This window comes from Pundamilia nyererei, unplaced genomic scaffold (assembly GCF_000239375.1).
Source record: "Pundamilia nyererei isolate P.nyererei 1_Seehausen unplaced genomic scaffold, PunNye1.0 scaffold00236, whole genome shotgun sequence".
Classification (NCBI taxonomy): domain Eukaryota; kingdom Metazoa; phylum Chordata; class Actinopteri; order Cichliformes; family Cichlidae; genus Pundamilia; species Pundamilia nyererei.
In genome coordinates this window covers 490997-511547 of record NW_005187637.1, presented here as the reverse complement: position 1 = coordinate 511547, position 20551 = coordinate 490997, and the positions used below count along the sequence as shown (strand labels likewise).

Genomic DNA, 20551 nt, shown 5'->3' with positions numbered 1-20551 from the left:
TCTTACTACTGGAAGTATTTCACCAAAGCAGAAGACTCTGCATAATATCCTATAAAAGTCCAATTCAAACCGAATTGATGGAATAATATACTTCAAAGCAACCCCTCCTCCTCATCCAATACCACCACCACCATCAATATCATTTTCATCCAAAAAAACAACAACAAACAAAAACAAAAACAGAAAAACAAAATGTACAAAACAAGAAAACTGTAAAATTCACAGCTTGGCAAGATTGGGGGTGCTGAAATCTTTCAAATGTGCTGTGAAGATGTGAAATTTCTAACCATAATAGCAGTAACTGTTAAGCTTTGTGGAACATGAAAAGTTGGCCATGCTCGTCGGTGATATAAAAGTACAGATGGGTGAAACCCACTTATATACAGTGTAGGAACTCTTTTAACGCAGAATAAAAGGAGAATATGTGTTGTGCAAATCTCCCACATCGAGTGTCGTTTGCATTTTGAAATATATCACTGGAAAGAAACTGGAAAACAGAGCAGACATCAAAAGCAACGTGTGAAATGAACAAAATTTCAACAAGGCAATAACACTGCTTCATGAGTGTCCCATTTGTTAATCTGAGGAGTCTTGTTTATTTTAGTGTCATTGTATGTGAACAGAAAGCCTAACTATACAGTAGGATCACCTTAACAGATGATAGCAGCATCACCAAAAAAAAAAAAGAAAAAGAAAAGAAAAGCATCAAACATCAAATAGGTTGAAAACATCAGAGCTAACTTGTGATTGCACAGAACATTTTACATACAGTGTACGCTGAGTACTAGCAAAGTTGAAAGAACATTTACTGGAAGTGAATTCAGTTTGCTGCGTGGATTGTAATCTTTATACTTTGCCCGGTAACTTCTGTCTTCTGTCTGGTGCTTGGTGATTTGCGACGTTTGTTCAACTTTTTAGCTTGCTCCTGTTGCACACATTAGAGATAAGGCTTGTGGCAAGGCCACGATCAAAGCTTTGTTGAGGGGTTTAAATTGCACTTTTGAGCCTCAAGCCTTCACATATTAATCGCTACATTCTGATCAGAACACTTCCGGAGGCATATACTGTAGAAAGAACTATGTACAGTATGTATGGCTCTGGACACTGCCTTTCCTTTGAGCACAAAGCTACAACACTGCCAGCTCTTGTGCTGTCTAATGTATCAGCTGTCCTATCAAAAAGAGGCCGTGTCCTGCTGAACCATTTTGACCTGAATGAGTGGATTTTGGCTGCTGGCATATTTTTTTTTCTCCCTTCCCTCATCAGTCGTACATTAACCGTTTGTTTCTGCAAGGCATCAGTACGTCTCACCGCTATGGCATTCCATCTGTCACAGGGGTGGAAAGTAAACAAGAGTTAAAACACGATTCTGTTATTTAAATAAAACTACATACTGTGATGACAGTGCAGTAACAGAAGGGCATTCATATGTAAACCAAAAAAAGATAAAAATAAAAATTGCAATGTATTAAAAACTCAAGACTGCATTCAAGCTACATTAAAATAAAATAACTTGGATGCAGACTTGTGTTTTTTTTTCTTTTTTCCAAGAAGAAAAAATTTATATAAATTAATGTTCAAGGCACTACATTCTTTCCAATAGATTCATCATACTGTCCTATTATTGTATCTCAAACCACTGATATTTGGATTCCAATGTAGTGTTTAAAGTGTACTTAACCCAGAAAGGCAAAAGCAACAAGAAAATTGCAGAATTGAAGAATAAAATGAAATATGGATGTTGTGACCACACATAAAATTACTAGTATGGCTGAGTCATGACTAAAGCCAAAAAAGTATTCAAACATACTTACTTAACATGTATTGTATAATATACACACATATCTACACTCACACACACACACACAATTTACTACAGATTAGTGTTGCATGAAGAATCAACACTTTTCTCATGGTATTTACATGATGGGATTATGTACATGTGTTGCTCTGAACAGAGCAGAGTGGAGCTGGACTGTCTTGCAAATACACACTAATAAATTTTGGTAAGCAGATCAAGTAGTCCTTGTGGTTTTTGGACACGGGCCATTCTCGGGACTGTGGATGACCAGAGGGTAAGCTTGAATCTGTGGGTTTGCCATTGTGCCATAGGGCATCATTCTTGCTGCACCAAGCAAGCCTACGGGGACCACAGACCCTACAGGACTGGGCAAGCTGGGCCATCTCTGGGGATAAAGAGGACCGGGAACCATCCCAGCGTAGGAGCCTGCGGGAATGAGGTAACCAGGAGAGGGCGCTGTGGATGAGTTTGACGATAGGGTTGCAGGTATACGAGGGCCTAAAGCAGCAGTCGGGGGGCATGAAAGAGGCAGCTGGAACTTGCCGGGACCATTATGACATTTCATCTGGAACAGAGGGGACAAAATATGTGCACAGACTCAGGCTGACTCATGCTTACATTAAGAATGATGAAGTACAGCTCCTAAACTCTCAGTCACTCTCTGTTCCAAATACCTCACGAGTAACTGCTCCCATCGGTGCTGCACCGCCTTCCAGGTCTTGCCGACGCCTCTGCTGTTTCATCTGGTTCAGGGAAGGTCGTGCTTGACTGGCCGCTGCTACAGTTTCCTTTGTCCAGTCATCAACCAGTTTGTGAAGATCATCAGTAAACGTGCCTCTCTTGTTGTTGCTGTTGTTGGTCTGGACCTGAGCGAGACGTGTGAATGGCTGAGGAGAGGGTGAGGATGTTGCTGCAGAAAGTGATGGCTGAGTCTGACTGGAGGCTGTCTGAGCAGTGGTGGTGTTGAGAGAGGACCCTGAAAAGACACAAAGGTCTTAAAATCTGCCTAGTTAAAAAACAAAACAAAACAAAACAAAAAAACAAACAACAACAAAAAAAAAACAGCTGTCAAATCAATTGGCTGCTGTATGGCAGAATTAAGGACAGTTTCACAAAAAAATCCAAAAAACCCTGTAATGTGACCTTTCATGAAAGCCACGTTTAAATAATCCTCATCATTCTGGCGAGGCTAGAGCAAAATGAGTGTACAGGTAAAGTTGTGACACATATTTTGCCAGCAGCCAAAGGATTACAACATACATGTCTTTCATGAACAATTAAATAAAAATGAAATGTTTGATATGCAAGCAGTGACAAAATCCAGCAACCAAGACATGTAGGCACACTGCCATGCAAAACATGAAACAAATTAATGCAACAATCTGTTGAGTACCCACGTTTAAACAACGGAGACATTTTCAAGTGCCAAATTAATTTCAGAGAAAAAAAGGACTAAAATAGTGAGGACGAATAGAAAAGACAGAGAATAAGAAAGTAAATGAGATAGTTACTACTACTGCGTTCTTTGCCTAGACATAGTCGTTTCAGAGTGGACCCTATAAAAAGGTAAAACAGCACAAGACAGAAACAGTTAGGCCAGGACACACTGCACACCACAAGTAGGTGGACAAGCTGCTTCAAAAGCACATTCAGCTATCAAAACAACTGAGGAGAGAGAAAGAGGAAAAGGAGGAAGAGGGGTGTAAAAATCAGTGAGGAGGACTAGAGGAGCAAATCTAGGTGTTGTCTTTAATATCATTTGAAGAGCTGATGTTTAGAAAGTGTACAAGCCTAAAAGAAACCACAACTTGCCTTTACGTGTCATGTTGCATGTTTGTTCCTGCACATTTATTGACCTTTTCATGATTATATTTAATATGGAATATATCAAAAAATATTGGACAGAAATTTGGAAAAATGCAGCTACTATCGTATAAATTTGTACTTTTTGTTTGATCATTGGAATAACGGATGATTTACTGTTTCATTAACTGGTAGGGAGAAACTACAAAATGTGTAACATTGTGTTTTCTGGGAAAGAATATTGGAGCCTGGATTTAAAGGGAAGCAAAAAGATCCCTTTGTCGATGTGAGAATGCCTGTGAAACAAAACATGAAACCAAAACAAATAAAATTTAACCAACTGAAAGCACATAGATACAAGCTGGAACTCATCAGAGTCAGCAATTAAAAAGAAAAAAACCAAAAATCCAAACATGCGGGTAACTCAGGAGAGGTGAAAGAACAAAACCATAATAATATTGATGATACAGCCCTTCATATGGCGGAGCAAGTCTCCATCAGTGCCCTGCCTGGCGCCTGCACCATGCACGTCTTCTCCATCCAAACATGAGGGACAGAGAGAGCTTTCCTCAATCAAAGCATAGGGCCCTGCCTATTAGGGAAGGGTTGGGTTTTTTTTCTCTGTGTTAGTATACACAGGATGGCAGACTTAGTGCCTCGACTCATCTGTATGTGTGTGTGTGGGAGGGGGTGTTACACAATCAAAATTAACTGTGGATGGAAAGACACAACAAATAAATAGGGTATAAAGAGTTTGCCATTCTCTCTCAGATGCACACACATACACAAACACACTCACACCATCTTGTATTAGGCCCATGTTTGGACAGGACTAGGCATTCACAAGCTCCAGCGTGCTTGTGGGGTCTATTTTTGAAAGCCAGAAGCACTGCACAAAGCAACTGTATGAAGAGCAGGGGGTAATATAATTATAAATTAATAATTATGAATGTAACTGCAGTTCTGTGAATTATGGATGATTGCCAGAGGAAAGACTGTAAACTGACATAGGTACCTACAACATTAAAGTTATTGCAGCCTGGATTTTGAATATAAGAGGCAGCACACCCTAGAAATGTTTCCTTTTCAATCTTAAGGTCAACTGGATGCAATCTGGGTCCTCAGGGACACTGAATTCATAGAAATATAGCTACTCCTTGTTCTACTTCCTTTCTCCCACTGACTAAATACAGCTCACAGTACAGCACTGGGTTGGTAAGATGGTTGATAACAATTACATGTTGTTTCACAGCTCTCTTTCTATCTGGAAAATATTCCTCTGTGCAAATGAAACACTGGAAAAACTGACTGCATAGAAATTACGCTCTACTTCAGTGCACAGAAATTATTTTCAGCAATTTGGACCTGCAGATCTCAACACCCGCACAAAGAGCCACACGTCTGAGTCATGCTGCACTTCTTCAGAAAAATATAATCAAAAAAGGCTTTAATTCAAGCTGAAAATATACAACACAGCCAGGAAAGAAAGGTCACCCTGCACGAATGAATGAATTGAAATGTCTATATTTTTCTCTGAGATCCCCCAGAGTTAGGTAATTCCCACTTCTATATATAGCTGCTGTAATCAAGTCACTTTAATTAAATCACTGTCTTCAAGTAAACTAAATCACAGAAGAAGAGGGATTTTATAATGCTAGTAGTAGATTTTGCTTAGTAAATACATTCTAACTCGGGTGTGATTGTGTTTTAAATTATATTACAGACAATAAGGGTTTTATTAGAAGAAGCCATAAATGCTGACTTACAAATACAAACAAGTCTAGAAAACAGCAGAGACTGTATCTATCTGTAAATGTCACACTTTTGTACCAATTACAAGCTTTAAAAGCACGGGTGCCGGCCAGTGCTACAGCTCAGCCTCCTAGTAGATGCACATATGACATAAGTTTAAAACTAGCTCATTTTTGAGCTATCGTGCTCACAGACTTGGATGTCCATACCACCCACCAGGTTTGACGATGTCAGTCTTTTATGGCTGAGGGGTAAAAGCCCTAACACATTCGCAGACTTTCAGCAAAGTCACATGCTATAAAACAAACAGTACACAGACTGACCTGTAGGGCTGATCGATATAGCAATATATATCGGATGACGATATAAAAACGTCTATCGTTTCATTTTACGCTATCGTTTGTTTCGTGGTGTCGCAAAATAAACTGTTTACAGCAATATTTTTTTCTCCGTTTTGATGGTCACTTTAGTTGCTATATTAATTTCTTAAAGTTCTCTCTTTCTCTTATATTTAATATAACCACACTACGGACGGACAAGCGCCTGTTTTTATGCGTTGTGGTTAGCAACAACAACGGTAACACCATCGCGCGTTCGCTTGTTTATGTACCACATAAACCTTTCACAATAAAGCTCAAGATCCTGTTGAGACTTTTCAAAATAAACTGAATCACGTGAAAGAGCAGATTATTTACGATGAGAAGTAAAAAAAGAGCCGCCAGGTGCTAAAAAATAAACCTTAGACTTAAATGTTAGAACAGGCTTTTCCCCGCAGCACGCCGTGTAATAAATACTCACAAAAAAACGGCGGCTGTTAAAATGTAAGTCTAAAAATGTGTCGTTTCATGAATCGGTTAAAACGCTGGACTCCAGCTACATGACACGCAGCTGGAAACACTTCCCGCAAGTCGAGCTGCCCGAGATTCACAGAATTTACAGAAAATGTTACATTTTTGTGATTTATATCGTTATCAGACGATAGAATTCTTATATCGGGATATGAGATTTTGGTCATATCGCACAGCCCTACTGACCTGCTTCACTGTACAGTATGTTTTTATGGCAAGAAACATTTCATGGCTGCCTAAATCTTTCATCTGTATTAGTCAGATATATCCAATTTTAAGTTTATCACAACAGTATCATGCTAATGTGTCAATATATATCATCTGTTTTTTTGTTCCGGCCAACAAAATAAATAAAATAAATTAGAAAATATACAGAAAACAAGTTTTAAGGTTGTTGAGAAGTGTGGGTGGTAGGAATAAACAATGGGTGTATGTCTGGTGAGAAGACCTGCAGGGATGGTGAAATAAAATATCCACTATATTCCACACAAATAAAAAATAGTTTGATAGGAGAGAGAGGCAGATAAATAAAGAGAATATGGAAATGAGTGAGGGGAAATATAAAAGAACAAATACAAACAGATGGACAGAGACACAGGTCCACTGAGGAATCTAGTGCGTGGTTTGCTACTAGATTTATAGGTGACTCTCTCTGACGTTTGGTGGTAAACCGTCCAGCCTGCAAAAATGAATATAAGAGGGAAGAAGAGAAGAAACAAGAAAGACACTATGTAAAAGTGCACAGAGACTGGGATGAGAAATCCCCACCATTAAAAGCACCAGAAAAGGACAGAGCATGATATGCAGGATCCAACCATAGTATCTGGTGATGAATGAGACTATTTTGACTCTCTGATGATAATTCAAACTGGCTGCCTATATCTTGCACTCCTCAAAACATTTAAGGGAACACTCAATCATCACAGTGTAACACAAAGTCAATTAAACTTCAGAGATATCGGTCTGTCCAGTTAGTAAACAAACCATTGTGAATCCATTTGACCTGTTTTGGTGTAAATGAAACTTTGGCTCTGCAGTGGCAGGTGCCAAGCTGATGGTCACAGACCAGTGCTCTCTCCTGGCTGATTTTTCTCTGCTTTGCTTTTTGCTAGTGTCTTTGTCACTGCTGGGAGTAATTCCAGCCTATTCGAGTTGCACACGTGGCTCCTCCAGGACAGTATATCTATATGTGCTGTCACAAGAAGGTTTGGTGTGTCTCCAGGACAGTCTCAAGGAAGTACCAAGAGATGAGACATTACACAACAAGAGCTGGACATGGCTGCAAAAGGGTTTCACCCCAGCTGCAGAACCTGTATCTGCTCATTTGTGAAAGGAGGACCTTGAGGAGCACTGCCAGAGCTCAACAAAATGACCTTCAGCATTCTACTCATGCTCATATTTCTGACCAAAGTGCCAGAAACAGACTCCATGAAAGTGGCATGAACGGCCAACATCCTTCAGGGAGACCTGTGCTCACAAACCAGAACTCAGCAGTTTGACTGGCATTCACCTAAGAACACCAGAACTGGCGTCCCATTCTCTTTAGAAATGAGAGCAGCTTCACACAGACAACATGTAGCAGATGTGAAAGACACAAGCAACGGCCCATTCTCGTGGTATGGGAGACACAGCCAACCGTTTTGAAAAATAAATATGGATAGTGCCATCCTGGAGGAGCTGGACTACCTGTGCACCTTTTCACGTACCAGCAATGATAAGGGCACTAGCAAAAAGCTAAATAAGGAAAATAATCAGACAGGAAGGATAAGGAAAGAGCAATGGTCTGTGGCCACACCTGTAAAACCATGTTGTCTCTCCAGTGCGCCTGTTGTCACTTTCATTTACACTAAAGCACAGATTATACACTTTTATTATGGGTCCTAAAAATATATAATCATCAGGTAAATATAAAGTGGAGGGTTTATGTATTGTTATGCCTATTTTATGTATTTATGGGATTATAGTGTCTATACCTTGGAATACGCTGAATTTAATATGAAACCTAAAAAAAAAAAAAAATTAAATAGCAATGTTTGAAAGACAGAAATCACCCAGCTTCAAATAACATTTTACAGTCACTAAAATTATTTCCCTTCACATTTCTCATTTCACTCTAAACACTGTTAGCAAAAAGCTAATTATCTAGTACTAGTTGTTTTGAGTTTTCAAGTAAATAACATTGAAAAATTAAATGTTCAAATCTTCATCCTCTGCAGAATGTAGCAGATTAATAGAACCAGTGTCCAGATTTCTTTTGTTTTTGTTCTTGGTATGAACTGCATAAAAACTCAAACATCCCCAGCTTTCAGACAATTATCAGGGAATTTATGAGCTCAAAAGTTCAATATTAGTACACAAGTATTGTTCCTGCTAGGACACAATTATTTATAGCACAGTCCACTTTTGTTTCTCAACTTGGAAAAAAAAAATGGCATAAATTTAACAATAAAATCGTGTATTTGTGAATATGCAGAATGTGGTGCTGTCAATAATCCTATAGTACACACAGTATGAAGTTTGAAGCTGGTAAAAATGAGGTGGTTCTCCATCCTCCAGTTAGCAAAAATGCTACCCAGGGGCACCATTAACAGTTGTTAAAAATGTGTATAATGACTGAATGCATGTCCATCTGCATGACCACACACAAACTGCACACACACAAACCCATGAACCTATAATATGTACCTTGACCAGGGCCAGCATGGTTGGGATTTCCATCACCATGTAGTCCAGCGTAGATGTTGTCTGAGGAGAAAGAACCCTTCAAAGAACAGGGCTGCTGGGTGTGGACATGCTCTGGGGCAGTGCTCGGCTGATTGCTGGAGCTGGAGCAGCCGCTGGAGTGGGCTGAGCCATCTGATAGAACTGAACTTTTAGCCGGGGAGCCGGACGAGCTGGCAGCACTCTCACCTTGGCACAAAGAGAAAATAAATAAATAAAATAAGTAAAGTGTGAGTCAGAATGAATCACACACTCCTACGAGTTTTCTGAACCTGGTGTCATTCCTGTGTTCTCCACAGGCTGCAAACACTCTCCCATACACACAAATCATCACATCACACGGATACATAGCCACTCATCACCCCACGTTCCCAACCCACATACCTTTTCTGTCAGCACTGGTTGTATTCAGATTGTTTTTGAGCTGCTGCACCATTGGATTGAGCAGTTTTCCAGCCTTTAGCTTGTGTTTGCTGGCTTTGCGCCTACGGCCACTTGGAGGTGCAGCATGAAGCAGGCTGACATTGGGGGGCAGAGTTTTTCCCAACTCCTTGTACAGACGTTCAATCTCACTCCTCTGAAATGCCTGCAGCTCTGAGATCTCCTTCATGTGTCTTAAAGGTAGATTCAAGGAGAAAATATTTAGTAACCATCTTAAAACAAAAAAACAAACAAACAAACATCATTTCAAAAGTTCCCTCACACATTATTATCCATCTCCTGTACTCTGCATTGTTAAAAGTCAGTATTAGCATGATTTTATATGTTGGTAATTGATCATAAAAACGCAATTCTTAACTTAAAATAATTCAATTAAAGGTGGTTTTATAATCTCCTGAATCATTGGGTATACTTTTTCACAGGACTCCACCAAAATAAAGTCACCAGGGGTGTCATTTTCACTAAGTTCATTCTTTGTGTAATTTAACAGTCTCTTTGCCTTAACTATCACTGTTACATGCATATTAAACATACAAAAATACCCATTTTCAGCCAAGACACATCCTGTAAAATATCTATTAAGGTTTTCTGTTAAATGCAAGCATTACGTCATACCTACTTCTGATTACCATGCAGAGGGATATACTTGAACATAGGCTCCAGAGAATGGTGACTATAATTCAGCCATATTCCCAAATAGTCTCTTTTTTTAATATAACTAATTATGACAGTTAGACAATCAGACTAGTGTGAAGCAGCTTCAATAAACTGAAACGGTTATGTAATTAGAGCAGTGAAACAATTAGAGTGAATACACAGGGACTGTATTCCACTTAAAAAAGTTTTTAAACACCAGCTAATTTAAAAAAAAAGATTAATAAAACAGGCACATTAGTGTAGCTGTGTTTGACTGCAAGCATGCAGTCAACCACAGCTAAAACTTACTTTTCTCTAAGTTTCTGTAGTTCTTTTCTCATATCTGCATCCTCAAACTCGGAGTCATTGTCACTGCTGACGTAGGATGAGGGTGCATGTCCTGCTGAAGGCGAAGGAGTGTGACCATTCATTGACACGGGCTGTCGGCTCGGTGAATCAGAGCTCTGTTCACTTTTGCTTCGCCCAGAGCGCCGCAGGAAGGCGACTGCCCTCTTCATGAGGTCACTTCCACTGTGCTCAGACAGGGTATGAGCCGGAGGAGCTGGATGTGCAGGAGGAAGAGCTACGCTGCTGCTGTCCTCATCTGCTGAGTCAGAGCAGAGGTGAGAGGGGAAGCGATAGTGGTGATGTGCTGAAGCGTCAATAGTCTGGGCCCGGGGAATGTGGCATGGGGTGCTGTCAGGACTAGAAGAAGGTGTAGCCTGGTAGAAGTTTGGCGGAGCAGAGTAACGGCTACTGCGGTGAGATTTAGATGTTTCTGCATTCTCATCTTCATCTCCAGGTTTCACTGATGACCTGCTCATAGCCACACATCCTCTCTCTTTCTTGCTCATGCTCTGAGCCTGGCTGTAAGACCCACCAGAACCACTAGAAGGAGCTGGGGAACTGCAGGAGCTGCAGCTTGTCTTGCTTTTTTCCAAGCGACAAATAACATCCGGCGGAGTTGGGATGATCTGCAATAATGGGAAACCCATGTTCATAACAAAATTAGGGCCCATAAACAACTAATGCAATATTAAAGCTACAAACACTGGAACTCAGATAAACACTGGCATAAGCCATGACCTGTAATGCAATTTTATTTGGGCAAATGACATTTACATTGAGCTGATTTGCTCACTGAAAGTTTGAAAGCAAGGTCTTACTTGAAAACGGCTTTTGTAGCCATGTGCACCAGAGCTGGCAGGCACATCACTTCTTTTTAAACCCCTGTTAGTACCTAAAAGACCAGTAAGGAGATTTTTGTTTTCAAAACAAAACTATCTGCAAAACATTATGCAGTAACAAAGTGACATGGATATTACCCAAATAAATGTTACCTACCTGGCACTGCAGAGTCACTTAATGTACCCACATCATCCATGCGCTCAGGAATCTGAGGCTAAGACAGAAAGCGAGAAGAGTGTGTGTTGGACAGGTCACAATGATGTGCATAGTGACAAGTGTTAAAACATGACATACACAAGGTTGGTGCATTAAGGCTAGCTGTTATCCTTTCCTGACCTCAGTGTTGTCTGAGTCAGAACCTGATGTGTTTCTGCTGGCATGCATGTACACAAATATAAGGGAGGTCAGGCTGAATCATTGTTATGAAAGGAGTAACTTAGTTACTCTCGCTTCTTTCGAAACGCAGTATTTACCTTGCGCTTTATAGACAATAGTCAAATCAATAACACAGAGCAAAGAATCGATCCACTGTTGCTGCTATTTATATACCATGCAGTTTTTAACCAAAGTCTGGTTGCTCACATTTCTCCCTTTTACTAACAAACACAGTGCATTTTACCAGAGGTTCCCCCTTCTTCTTTGTAAGTGCTCCTTCAGTGCTTTGGCCATCTGAGACTGGAGGGGAGCTGACCCCCTCTGTGCTGGATGCCTGGGTTTCAGATGTAAGGCTTGAGGGCTGGGAAGGAGCATGCTCTTGGTATAACAGGTTTCTCAGCTTCTCATCCAAAGTCTTGATAGTGCGGTCAACAAACTCCACCCTGCGTGGCCCCTCACTGTCTGACTCGCCTGGCCCCACACACTGCTGATGGCTTGAAGACTGGGAGTTCTGATGTGCAGGACTTTGAGGCTGTGAGGTCACAGTCCCAGGCTGCATGGGCGTTGCATAAGGTTGCTGCATGACCACAGACTGAAGGGAAGTCAGCTGAGGAGGAGCTTCTCCAGTAGGGCTGGCCTTCTGGATTGGTTGATTAGTCTGAGATGAAACCAAACCACCAGGTGTTCCTTTCTCAATGCCATTTACATCCAGCGAGACAGGGGGCACAATAGCGCAGCATGGCATATCAGTAACCATAGAAACAGCAGAGATGCAAGGTTCTTCCACAGAAAGTGAGCTGCGATGGTTGGCGGCACTAGAACCTAGGGCATGTTTAGTAACACCGGGCTGGGTCTGCTGGATGTGGGCTTTGCTAGTGATTTGGTCCGGAGGCTGGACCGAGGTTTGAGCTGCGGTGGTCAGTGAGGAAGATGAGGACGGGTTTTGGGAGGACAAAGAGACGACCTGAGTAGGCACTGCAGCTGTGTTGCCGTTGGCCCGGACTGACGATGAGCCAGACTTTTCAGATTCTGGAAAAATAAAGAGATGACAGTTAATTAGCAGGAGAACAGATTGATATGTAAACAGCCAAGGCTAAGAAAGGAGCTAGCTCCTGTGAGTGCCAAAGTGTTACATCATTGTTCATCTTCCCCCATCAGGCTCTGTCAGTTGGAGTATAAATCCTGCCCTTCATTTTTTTTCTTCTTTTGCCTAAAACCACTGCAGACGCACTCTTATATAACTGACCCCAACGGAAGAACCAACACAGATAGACTCTAATGCATGTGCACCGTCTTCAGTAACAACAGCAGCAGCAGCAGCAGAGAAAAGCAAAGAAAGGAAAGCTGCAGATTTCATTTTCTAGAAAATATACTCCAACTAGTATGTAAAACAACTCTTCATATAAAAGATTCTTTGTTTAACAAGAAGTAAATCAGAAGACATTATAAATTAATAATGGAGTGTGGGCTTACCCTGGGCGTGTGATGTATTCTCTTTGTCGTGCATGGGAGTCTCAGCCACGGGGCAGATTATAAACCAACGCTTACCAGTGTGCAGGACTGTGAAGGGCAAACAGAAAAACTCAAGCATCCACATCTATATTCCCAGAATTTAAAAATCACACCATTACAGATCATTTTCAGCACAACTGCATTCAATTCAATTCAATTTTATTTATATAGCACCAAATCACAACGATGGTAGCTTCAAGGCATTCCAGACGATTATGCTTTCAACAATAGCACCCTGTATAATTTGTCATTTATGATAAAATTAAGTATGACTGAAAAGGCATTCATAACAAACAGTAACAAAGTGCAAAGTATATAATCAAATGAGCCTTGTTCAAAGTGACATCATAATATTAACAGATGAGATGCTGGCTGGTAAAAAGCCTTACCATTTTGTTGGTACACTAGCTGTGGGGTGCTGGGAGATGAAGCCTTTAAAGGAAAAGAAAGATTACCAACCAGTGCTAAAGCATGTGCATCAGTCTAATGTACATTTAAAAGGCTTCCCCTAAAGAGCTAAAAAAGCTGAACCTCAGAATAAATTCAGTTAGATCAAAATGTAGCATCAGCAAGGCTGGTATTTTTGGCAGCAGTGCAAAGTCATCTTGAGAGTGCTGCCTGGATGATGCATCTGAGGCGGAGGCACTCGTAGACAGATTGCACCATTTCATCTATTAACTGTCAACAGTGCGTTTCTCACCTCTGTTCCCAGTGTGCCAGGTCCTTCACTCTGTTTGGGGCTGCCTCCCTGGTCGGAGTTCCTCTCACCCTCAGTGTCCTCACTCAGCATGTCCTCAGCCTTGTCTACGATGTCCTTCAGCTGCTCAATGAAGACCTCTTTTTCTAAAGGTAGAATAAAATCGTTCTCCACCTGAAAAAAACAAAACAAAAACACAGTGCAACATTAAAGTTTTTAGCTTAACAAGCAATGCTTAAAGTAAAGTGTTTATGACTGTGCTGGGAACAAGAGACGTAAAAGTACATTCAGAAGGCAAACATGAGAAACAAAATAAATAATTTATAGCCTTCTGATACATTAACCTAATGTCATTTTATGCCAAGATCAAATATTATCTGCAGTGTATTATTATTGTATGATATAAGAAAATTCAATGACTACAACGACTATTTCATTTTGCTTTTACATTTTGAAGTATTTTTGCTAGCAGTAGCATTCACAAGTAGATATTCACCTTCTACTATTTTTTTTACATTATAAATTAGTAGGCATTATGTTAATGTACTGCTTATGCATCTGTTCCCATATCTATCCATCTGTAAATATGCCCAATATGAATGACCTAGGAAAAGGGAAAGAGACAAAACAACAGATTTTTGCTGCATTGCAGGTGAGGACAGCAAACAGTCCATGAACAGCTTGCAAAACACTTCAAAAGCCCTTTGCATTAACTCAGCTGACTTCGCCTTCACCTCCAACATACCATGTATGTAGCAATCTCTTCTGGTGCATCTCCATCAAGGTCAAATTTGAAAGTGACCATTTTATGGTTATGAGTCTCCAGCTGACACTCGACCATTTTATCCCCAGTGTTACACACCTGCAACAGGAGCAAATGCAATAAAATTATTGTCTTATGTTGCATTTTTTTGAGAAGCACTTAAGGAAAAGTCTTTCTTTTGGTTACCCACATTCAGCATGCTAAGCTTTGGTCTGCTGAGCTTTTCTTGCCGAGAACGAGTGCGTGAGGACCTGCGGTGGTGTTTGCGGACTTTCCCATCGCATCTACCTCCATGTGTCCCTTCATAACCATCACTCATCTCCTTTCCTGACGTGGCATCGGAGTTGACACTGGTTTGGGGAAAGACAGGCAGTTATACAAATCCATATTCACTAAAAACCACTATTAATCAATAAAAACCGAATACCCAGCACTTCTTTTTACTCTATTACTCTAGTACTCAACACATAACAACCTTCAAAACAACAAGTATGCACAAACCTGTCCAAACCTGTCTAACCAGTATGTCCACACAAATGTAGGGGGGCTGACAAAGACAGATTCAGTTGATAAGATGTGTGATAGACAATCACGAATAACCTACTTAAATCTGAAAATACAAGAGCTCTATTACCACAGAGCCTTCTGTTTGCAACTGAAATCTTGTATTGAGAATATTGTACTGGTCTTTGCCTCCTCTTGTGTTTTTAAAACTCGGTGAAAAGGTTTTGTGAAGTTTATCACAGCTATGGAATGCCTGCAGGATTTAAAATGTCTGATACATGATATCTGTTATGCAAGTACTATTAAAATGCTTTCATTCATGTCACTATGACCAGCAAGAGTGGCAAGAGTGTTCAGATATGTTTATCTGTCTCCTGGTCAACTGGCAGTGTTGACCAAACACAATGTTGCACTCCATCTACACACAAAGTTAGGGTGGTCAACAAGGTTTACAGGACAACAAATAAAATAAGAAGTAGTAGTAAATGACAACTTTAAGACAAAAAAATAGTTGCTAGTTGTTCCATTATTTATACTTATCAGGTCAGTTATCTATACCTCATGAAAAATTGTTTATGCCGCATTAAAATGAAAACAAAACAGATGCAATGTTGCCAACCTGTGCAGGTTCTTGCCAGGCATCATTTTTCATCATCATGCTTTTAATTTTTTGGTAGAGATTCTGTACAACAACAGTGAGAGGTGTACCACCTACCCTGAGGGTGCAGGAGGCCGGGCACAATAGCACATGTGCAAAATACACATTGTTGAGAACCTGCAACTAGCAAATATGGCTGAGAAGAAATAAGCTAGTACCTGTCATAGCTCTGTCCTCCTGTGTGTTTCTCTGCAGCTTGGTCCTAACGACAACAAAAGTCAGCGTTAAACAAGAAGAGAAAAATAATGGGATAACGGTGAATATGAAATCCTTTACTTTCTATTTTATGTCTTGAAAAGACGCACAGGGATGCCTCACGGCACTATGCCGGTATTGCTGTTAACCAAACTAACAGGGAGAAATAATTAGTGAGAACTTGAAGTGTTCAAGTAAATGTAAATGAGTCCATACCTCCATGTTAATCTCTGATGGACCCTGACCTGCAGCTCCTGTGACATTACTCAGTTGCTTCTGCTGAATCCAACAGGAACTGGCAGACCCAGATGATGCTCTCTGGGAGTCTGCAGACTGCAGCACAGGAATTTGGCTTTGAACCTGACTCTGGGGCTGGGCCTGTGGGGGGAGCTGGCATGGGCTCACACTGTCCAGCTGGGCAGCCGCAGAGGCTGTTCCCAGTTCTGCCCCATTCTGCACATGTGAAGAAAAGACTGCAGCTTGTTTGAGCTGAGATGGCTGGACTGACTGAGCACAGGGAACAGGCTCGGGATGGCTAACCTGGGACTGCTGAGGAGCCTGCAATGACATACAAACAAGAAGACACATAATTATCATCCTTAAATAACTTATTTCAGATATTCGGCGACAGAGTTTCTTTCACATAATCCATGTATGAACTACATATCTAGATTTTAGCATTGTTTCATATGCAATATTTGATTAAATTATGTGAAAAACATAAACGTTTATTATGTTCACCATACCTACTCCAAAAAAGTATATTTTTGACACAAATAATATGTAAAAACAACCCAAGACAATCACAATCTTAGGTTTCACCCCCTTGAGTAAAAACCACCTTTAACAAACACACACAAATGCTCAAATTCCAGTTCACACCTTCTTGGTAAACATCTGTGCTCCACTGCAGTGGTCATAATTACCTGTATTAGTGGCTGACTGCTGCCAATTGTGGAAGGGTGTGTGTTCTGGCACCGGGCAGTGTGTGTGTGTATGGGGTGGGTGGTTAGGGCTGATATAAATGCAGGTGATGCATGAGAAACCTCAGATCTAGCAGTGTGTTGTGGTTGTGGGGATGTGGGCTCTATCTTACTCAGTGCATGTGACGGGGACGGTATGAGGGATACTGAGATGGGTGAAACTAATGTGTTTTCAATGTGCAGAGGAGAAATGGGAGAGACAGAAGGAGTCGCAGGGACAGTATGCCCAGGAGAAAGGAAGATGTGATTAAGAGAGGTTGAGGCTGAAGGGGGAGGAGCAGTGCAAGAGTGAGGGAAGGAAGATTCAGAATCAGTCACAGCTGCCATCACCTGGACTGTGGGATACTGTGAAGGAAACTAAAAGAAAAAAGAAAAAAAGGAAGAAACATTAAAAAGTCAAATAATCTAGAAAAAAAAACGTCTCCTGTGTGCAGGATGCAGGATGATGCATCAAAAGAACTTGCTTCAAGCCTATAAAAAAGAGAGTATCATGGAGGTAAGATTAGCAGTGATAACAGACTGACAATACCTGTGGTTGGTGTGATGGTGACAGTGAAGCAGAAATCTGCAGAGGCTGGAGTTGCTGTTGGTGAGCAGTTGACTGCTGAGCAGAGAGTGCCTGTGCTGGCCCACTGGAAGCTGGCTGGCTGACATTCTGCCCATGGCCCTGTCCACCCTGTCCAAGCTGTGAAATGCTCTGACCAGCAGAGATATTCTAAAGAACAAAAAAGACAAGAGACAAAAAAAGAGGGACTTTAATGATGGCAGAGACGTATCCCTCACTTTGAAAATCTACACTTCCTTTCATTGACCCAGATTAGAATAGCTCACATTTTCCATTCTCTCCCTATTAATGCATTCAGTCTGAATCTTCCACCTCAGTGAACATTTGTACCACAAAACAGCAAGAGCAAGCCTTAGAAGGCTAACTGATACAGAGATGAAAACAACTGTTATTGTTTCATTATGGTTCCCATTATCTCTCTGTTGGCTGATGTCTGAGGAAACTCCTGTTTGTTGGCCTTTTCATTTCTTCATTCACCTACTGTCCAGAAACACAGATGTTTCCAATCCTATTGACCCAATCAAAACTTGCCATTTTAATATAAAGAGTATCAAATTTACACTGTAATAAATAAAAATGTCAACTTCTTTCATCATTTAAAGTCTCTCCCACACAGAGCATCACTGTTGAGACAACTTAATGCTGAATCACTCCTCCTGCTCCACAGTTATAGCACTGAATGACCACAAGATGCAGAACAAAAGGATGAAACAAGCAAACCTTTGGGTGCAAAATGTTATGAATTAGAATGTGATTTTTTAAATTATGACCAAAAGTGTAATCTGACTATTTCCCTCATGAAGTTTCAATTTATTTAACATAGTTTCACTTCATATGTTTTCCCTGGTAATCAAAATCCCACCAGCAGCTGCTCACTGTTTGAGCCACTCCATTAATGTAGCATACAATTAGGAAAAAAAACAGACTTACTCTTACTCTATGTTAAATTAAATTTCGGAAAACCTCTCAGATACATTAAAAGAATGGAGAAAAGACTGTAAAGACCCTGAGACTGGCCAAGGACTGGTGAATGTCAGAACCACTGTCCAGGATGAGTACATCAAGAAGATGACCATGTGCTTAGTGAATACCTCAACAGAAACCTGAGAAAGAAGAGGAGCAAGGAGAAGAACCGTCATGGAAGGACAGGCCCCTGTACGGTATGTACCAACGGCAGACAAAGGAAGTGGCTGACATCCAGAAATCCTATCAGTGGCTGAACTCAAGAAGATGTGAGGGTGATCAGAAATTCAAAACCGGGGCACTATGCTGGTAAATGGTAAGTGTCCTGTATTTGTATAGCGTTTTACTTAGTCCCTAAGGACCCCAAAGCGCTTTACACTACATTCAGTCATTCACACACACATTCACACACTGGTGATGGCAAGCTACATTGTAGCCACAGCAGCCCTGGGGCGCACTGACAGAGGTGAGGCTACCGGGCACTGGCGCCACCGGGCACTGGCGCCACCGGGCCCTCTGACCACCACCAGTAGGCAACGGGTGAAGTGTCTTGCCCAAGGACACAACGACCGAGGCTCGAACTGGTTACAAGACGAACTGCCAACTCTTGAGCCACGATCGCCCCTATATGTTACCTTCATATAGTTATTATACAGTAACCATCTACACTATATGCTCACCTGTTGGGTGGTATGTTCAGCCTGGCCTTGCTGAGAAGAGGTTGAAATGCTCTGAGAAGTCAGTACCTGGTTAGCTGCTATGTAAGTCTGTGGACAGACTGATTGGGCAGGCAGGTACTGACTTTGACCCGGAGCTGTTTGTTGAAGTGCAGAATGTGCATAGCTCTGAGAGGCAGCATCATGTGGACCTGCAGCTGAGTAACTCTGATGTTTGGCTGGAACCTGCAGAACTTGAGTTGCGGTGGTTTGGGGCTGAGACTGGGATACATCCTGACTCTGTTGTGGAACTGCTGTTTGGATAGTTTTTTGACTGTGCTGCTGGACATTTGGAGTGTGCACTTGTTGCTGTGTCGAACAGTGAAGACTTTGTGATTGTTGGGTTGGATGTTGTGCCATTTGCTGGTGCATGGCATACACAGTTTCTTGGCCATGCTGGAGTTGAGACTGAACACAGGCCTTCCCAGCATTTTGCTGTGCATTTTGTGATAAAGACTGTTGGTGCTCTTGTTGAATGGATATTTGCTGACTGTAAAGTGCTGGTGTGGCAGAGTTTTGACTATGTTGCTGATTGGGCAGTTTGACTGTGGTTTGGGCCTGCTGCAGTGTGCTGGAAGCTTGTACTGGTTGACCCTGAACTGTGGGTGCCATAGATGGGGCTGCAGATGCACTAGGACAATTTTCAGTTGGCTGCTGTGCTGGCAGAGTGGTTGCTGCAGTTGGCTGCTGAACTGATCCTGATGCAGACTGAGCCTGTTGTAAAGGTGGGGCCACAGAGTTCTGAGATGTTTGCTGCACTTGTAATGGAAAAGTCAAAGAGTTCGCTGCAGTTACTTGCTGCTGTTGCTGGACTGGTGCTTGGTAGCTTTGTACAACATGTTGTGGCACAGCTGATGGTACAATACTTGCTGCAACTTGAGCCTGTTGCACATTTGGCGGTGAGTAGCTACCAGCACTGGTCGCATGTTGGATGTTGACTGAACATAGACTGGCTGGAGCTGGTGTTGGTGCACAAGGCTGAGGAGCATACAAAGTAGCAGGATAGCTGTGTCCAGGCTGGAGGTACTGTGGTGGTGCATGCACTGTGGAGCTGGAAGAGGACAGACCTTGGACAGATTGTTGAGTCTGGTAACCTGCAGAACTGGCCTAAGGATCAAATGAGATATTTTTAAGTTAGCATCTGTTGGGAATGAATTTTCTATTCAATGATCAAATCTAACAAAAGCTTATACGTGTGCCAGTTACATTAATTCATGATGGGTGAAAATATAATGAGAGGATGAGGGATAAAAATAAGTTCATGAAACACATTTTAACAATGAGGTCTTGACAGGTGTGAGCTAAAATGAGAGCACAAGGGAGAAAAAGTGGGAGAGAAAGAGGATGTAAATCAGACAGCTGCCTCTTCCCCTTTGGTTAGAGGATATCTTTCAGTGTCAAGCTCAACAGCTGTTGCATCTGGACAGTCA

At 41.4% G+C, this 20551-nt stretch overlaps 1 protein-coding gene across 2 annotated transcripts in view; it reads right to left on the bottom strand.

Moving 5' to 3' along the window:
• Window positions 1-171: 171 nt before the first annotated feature.
• LOC102205768 (serine/threonine-protein kinase WNK2) overlaps window positions 172-20551 on the bottom strand; it is a 40086-nt gene continuing 19706 nt past the window's right edge. Inside the window, exons 12-31 of one of the 2 annotated variants that reach the window (XM_005749069.2) lie at window positions 19086-20228; window positions 17407-17592; window positions 16821-17234; window positions 16111-16452; window positions 15858-15901; window positions 14728-14887; window positions 14520-14636; window positions 13778-13948; window positions 13467-13509; window positions 13039-13125; window positions 11810-12594; window positions 11347-11404; window positions 11169-11242; window positions 10312-10976; window positions 9310-9539; window positions 8890-9114; window positions 6785-6883; window positions 3313-3357; window positions 2476-2777; window positions 172-2366 (exon numbers count right to left, since the gene is read on the bottom strand). In XM_005749069.2, the coding sequence (XP_005749126.1) occupies window positions 2016-2366; window positions 2476-2777; window positions 3313-3357; window positions 6785-6883; window positions 8890-9114; window positions 9310-9539; window positions 10312-10976; window positions 11169-11242; window positions 11347-11404; window positions 11810-12594; window positions 13039-13125; window positions 13467-13509; window positions 13778-13948; window positions 14520-14636; window positions 14728-14887; window positions 15858-15901; window positions 16111-16452; window positions 16821-17234; window positions 17407-17592; window positions 19086-20228 (5541 nt within the window). In that variant the 3' untranslated portion in view covers window positions 172-2015. The remainder of the gene's footprint in view (window positions 2367-2475; window positions 2778-3312; window positions 3358-6784; window positions 6884-8889; window positions 9115-9309; window positions 9540-10311; window positions 10977-11168; window positions 11243-11346; window positions 11405-11809; window positions 12595-13038; window positions 13126-13466; window positions 13510-13777; window positions 13949-14519; window positions 14637-14727; window positions 14888-15857; window positions 15902-16110; window positions 16453-16820; window positions 17235-17406; window positions 17593-19085; window positions 20229-20551) is intronic. The other variant, XM_005749070.2, reaches the window with a different exon arrangement.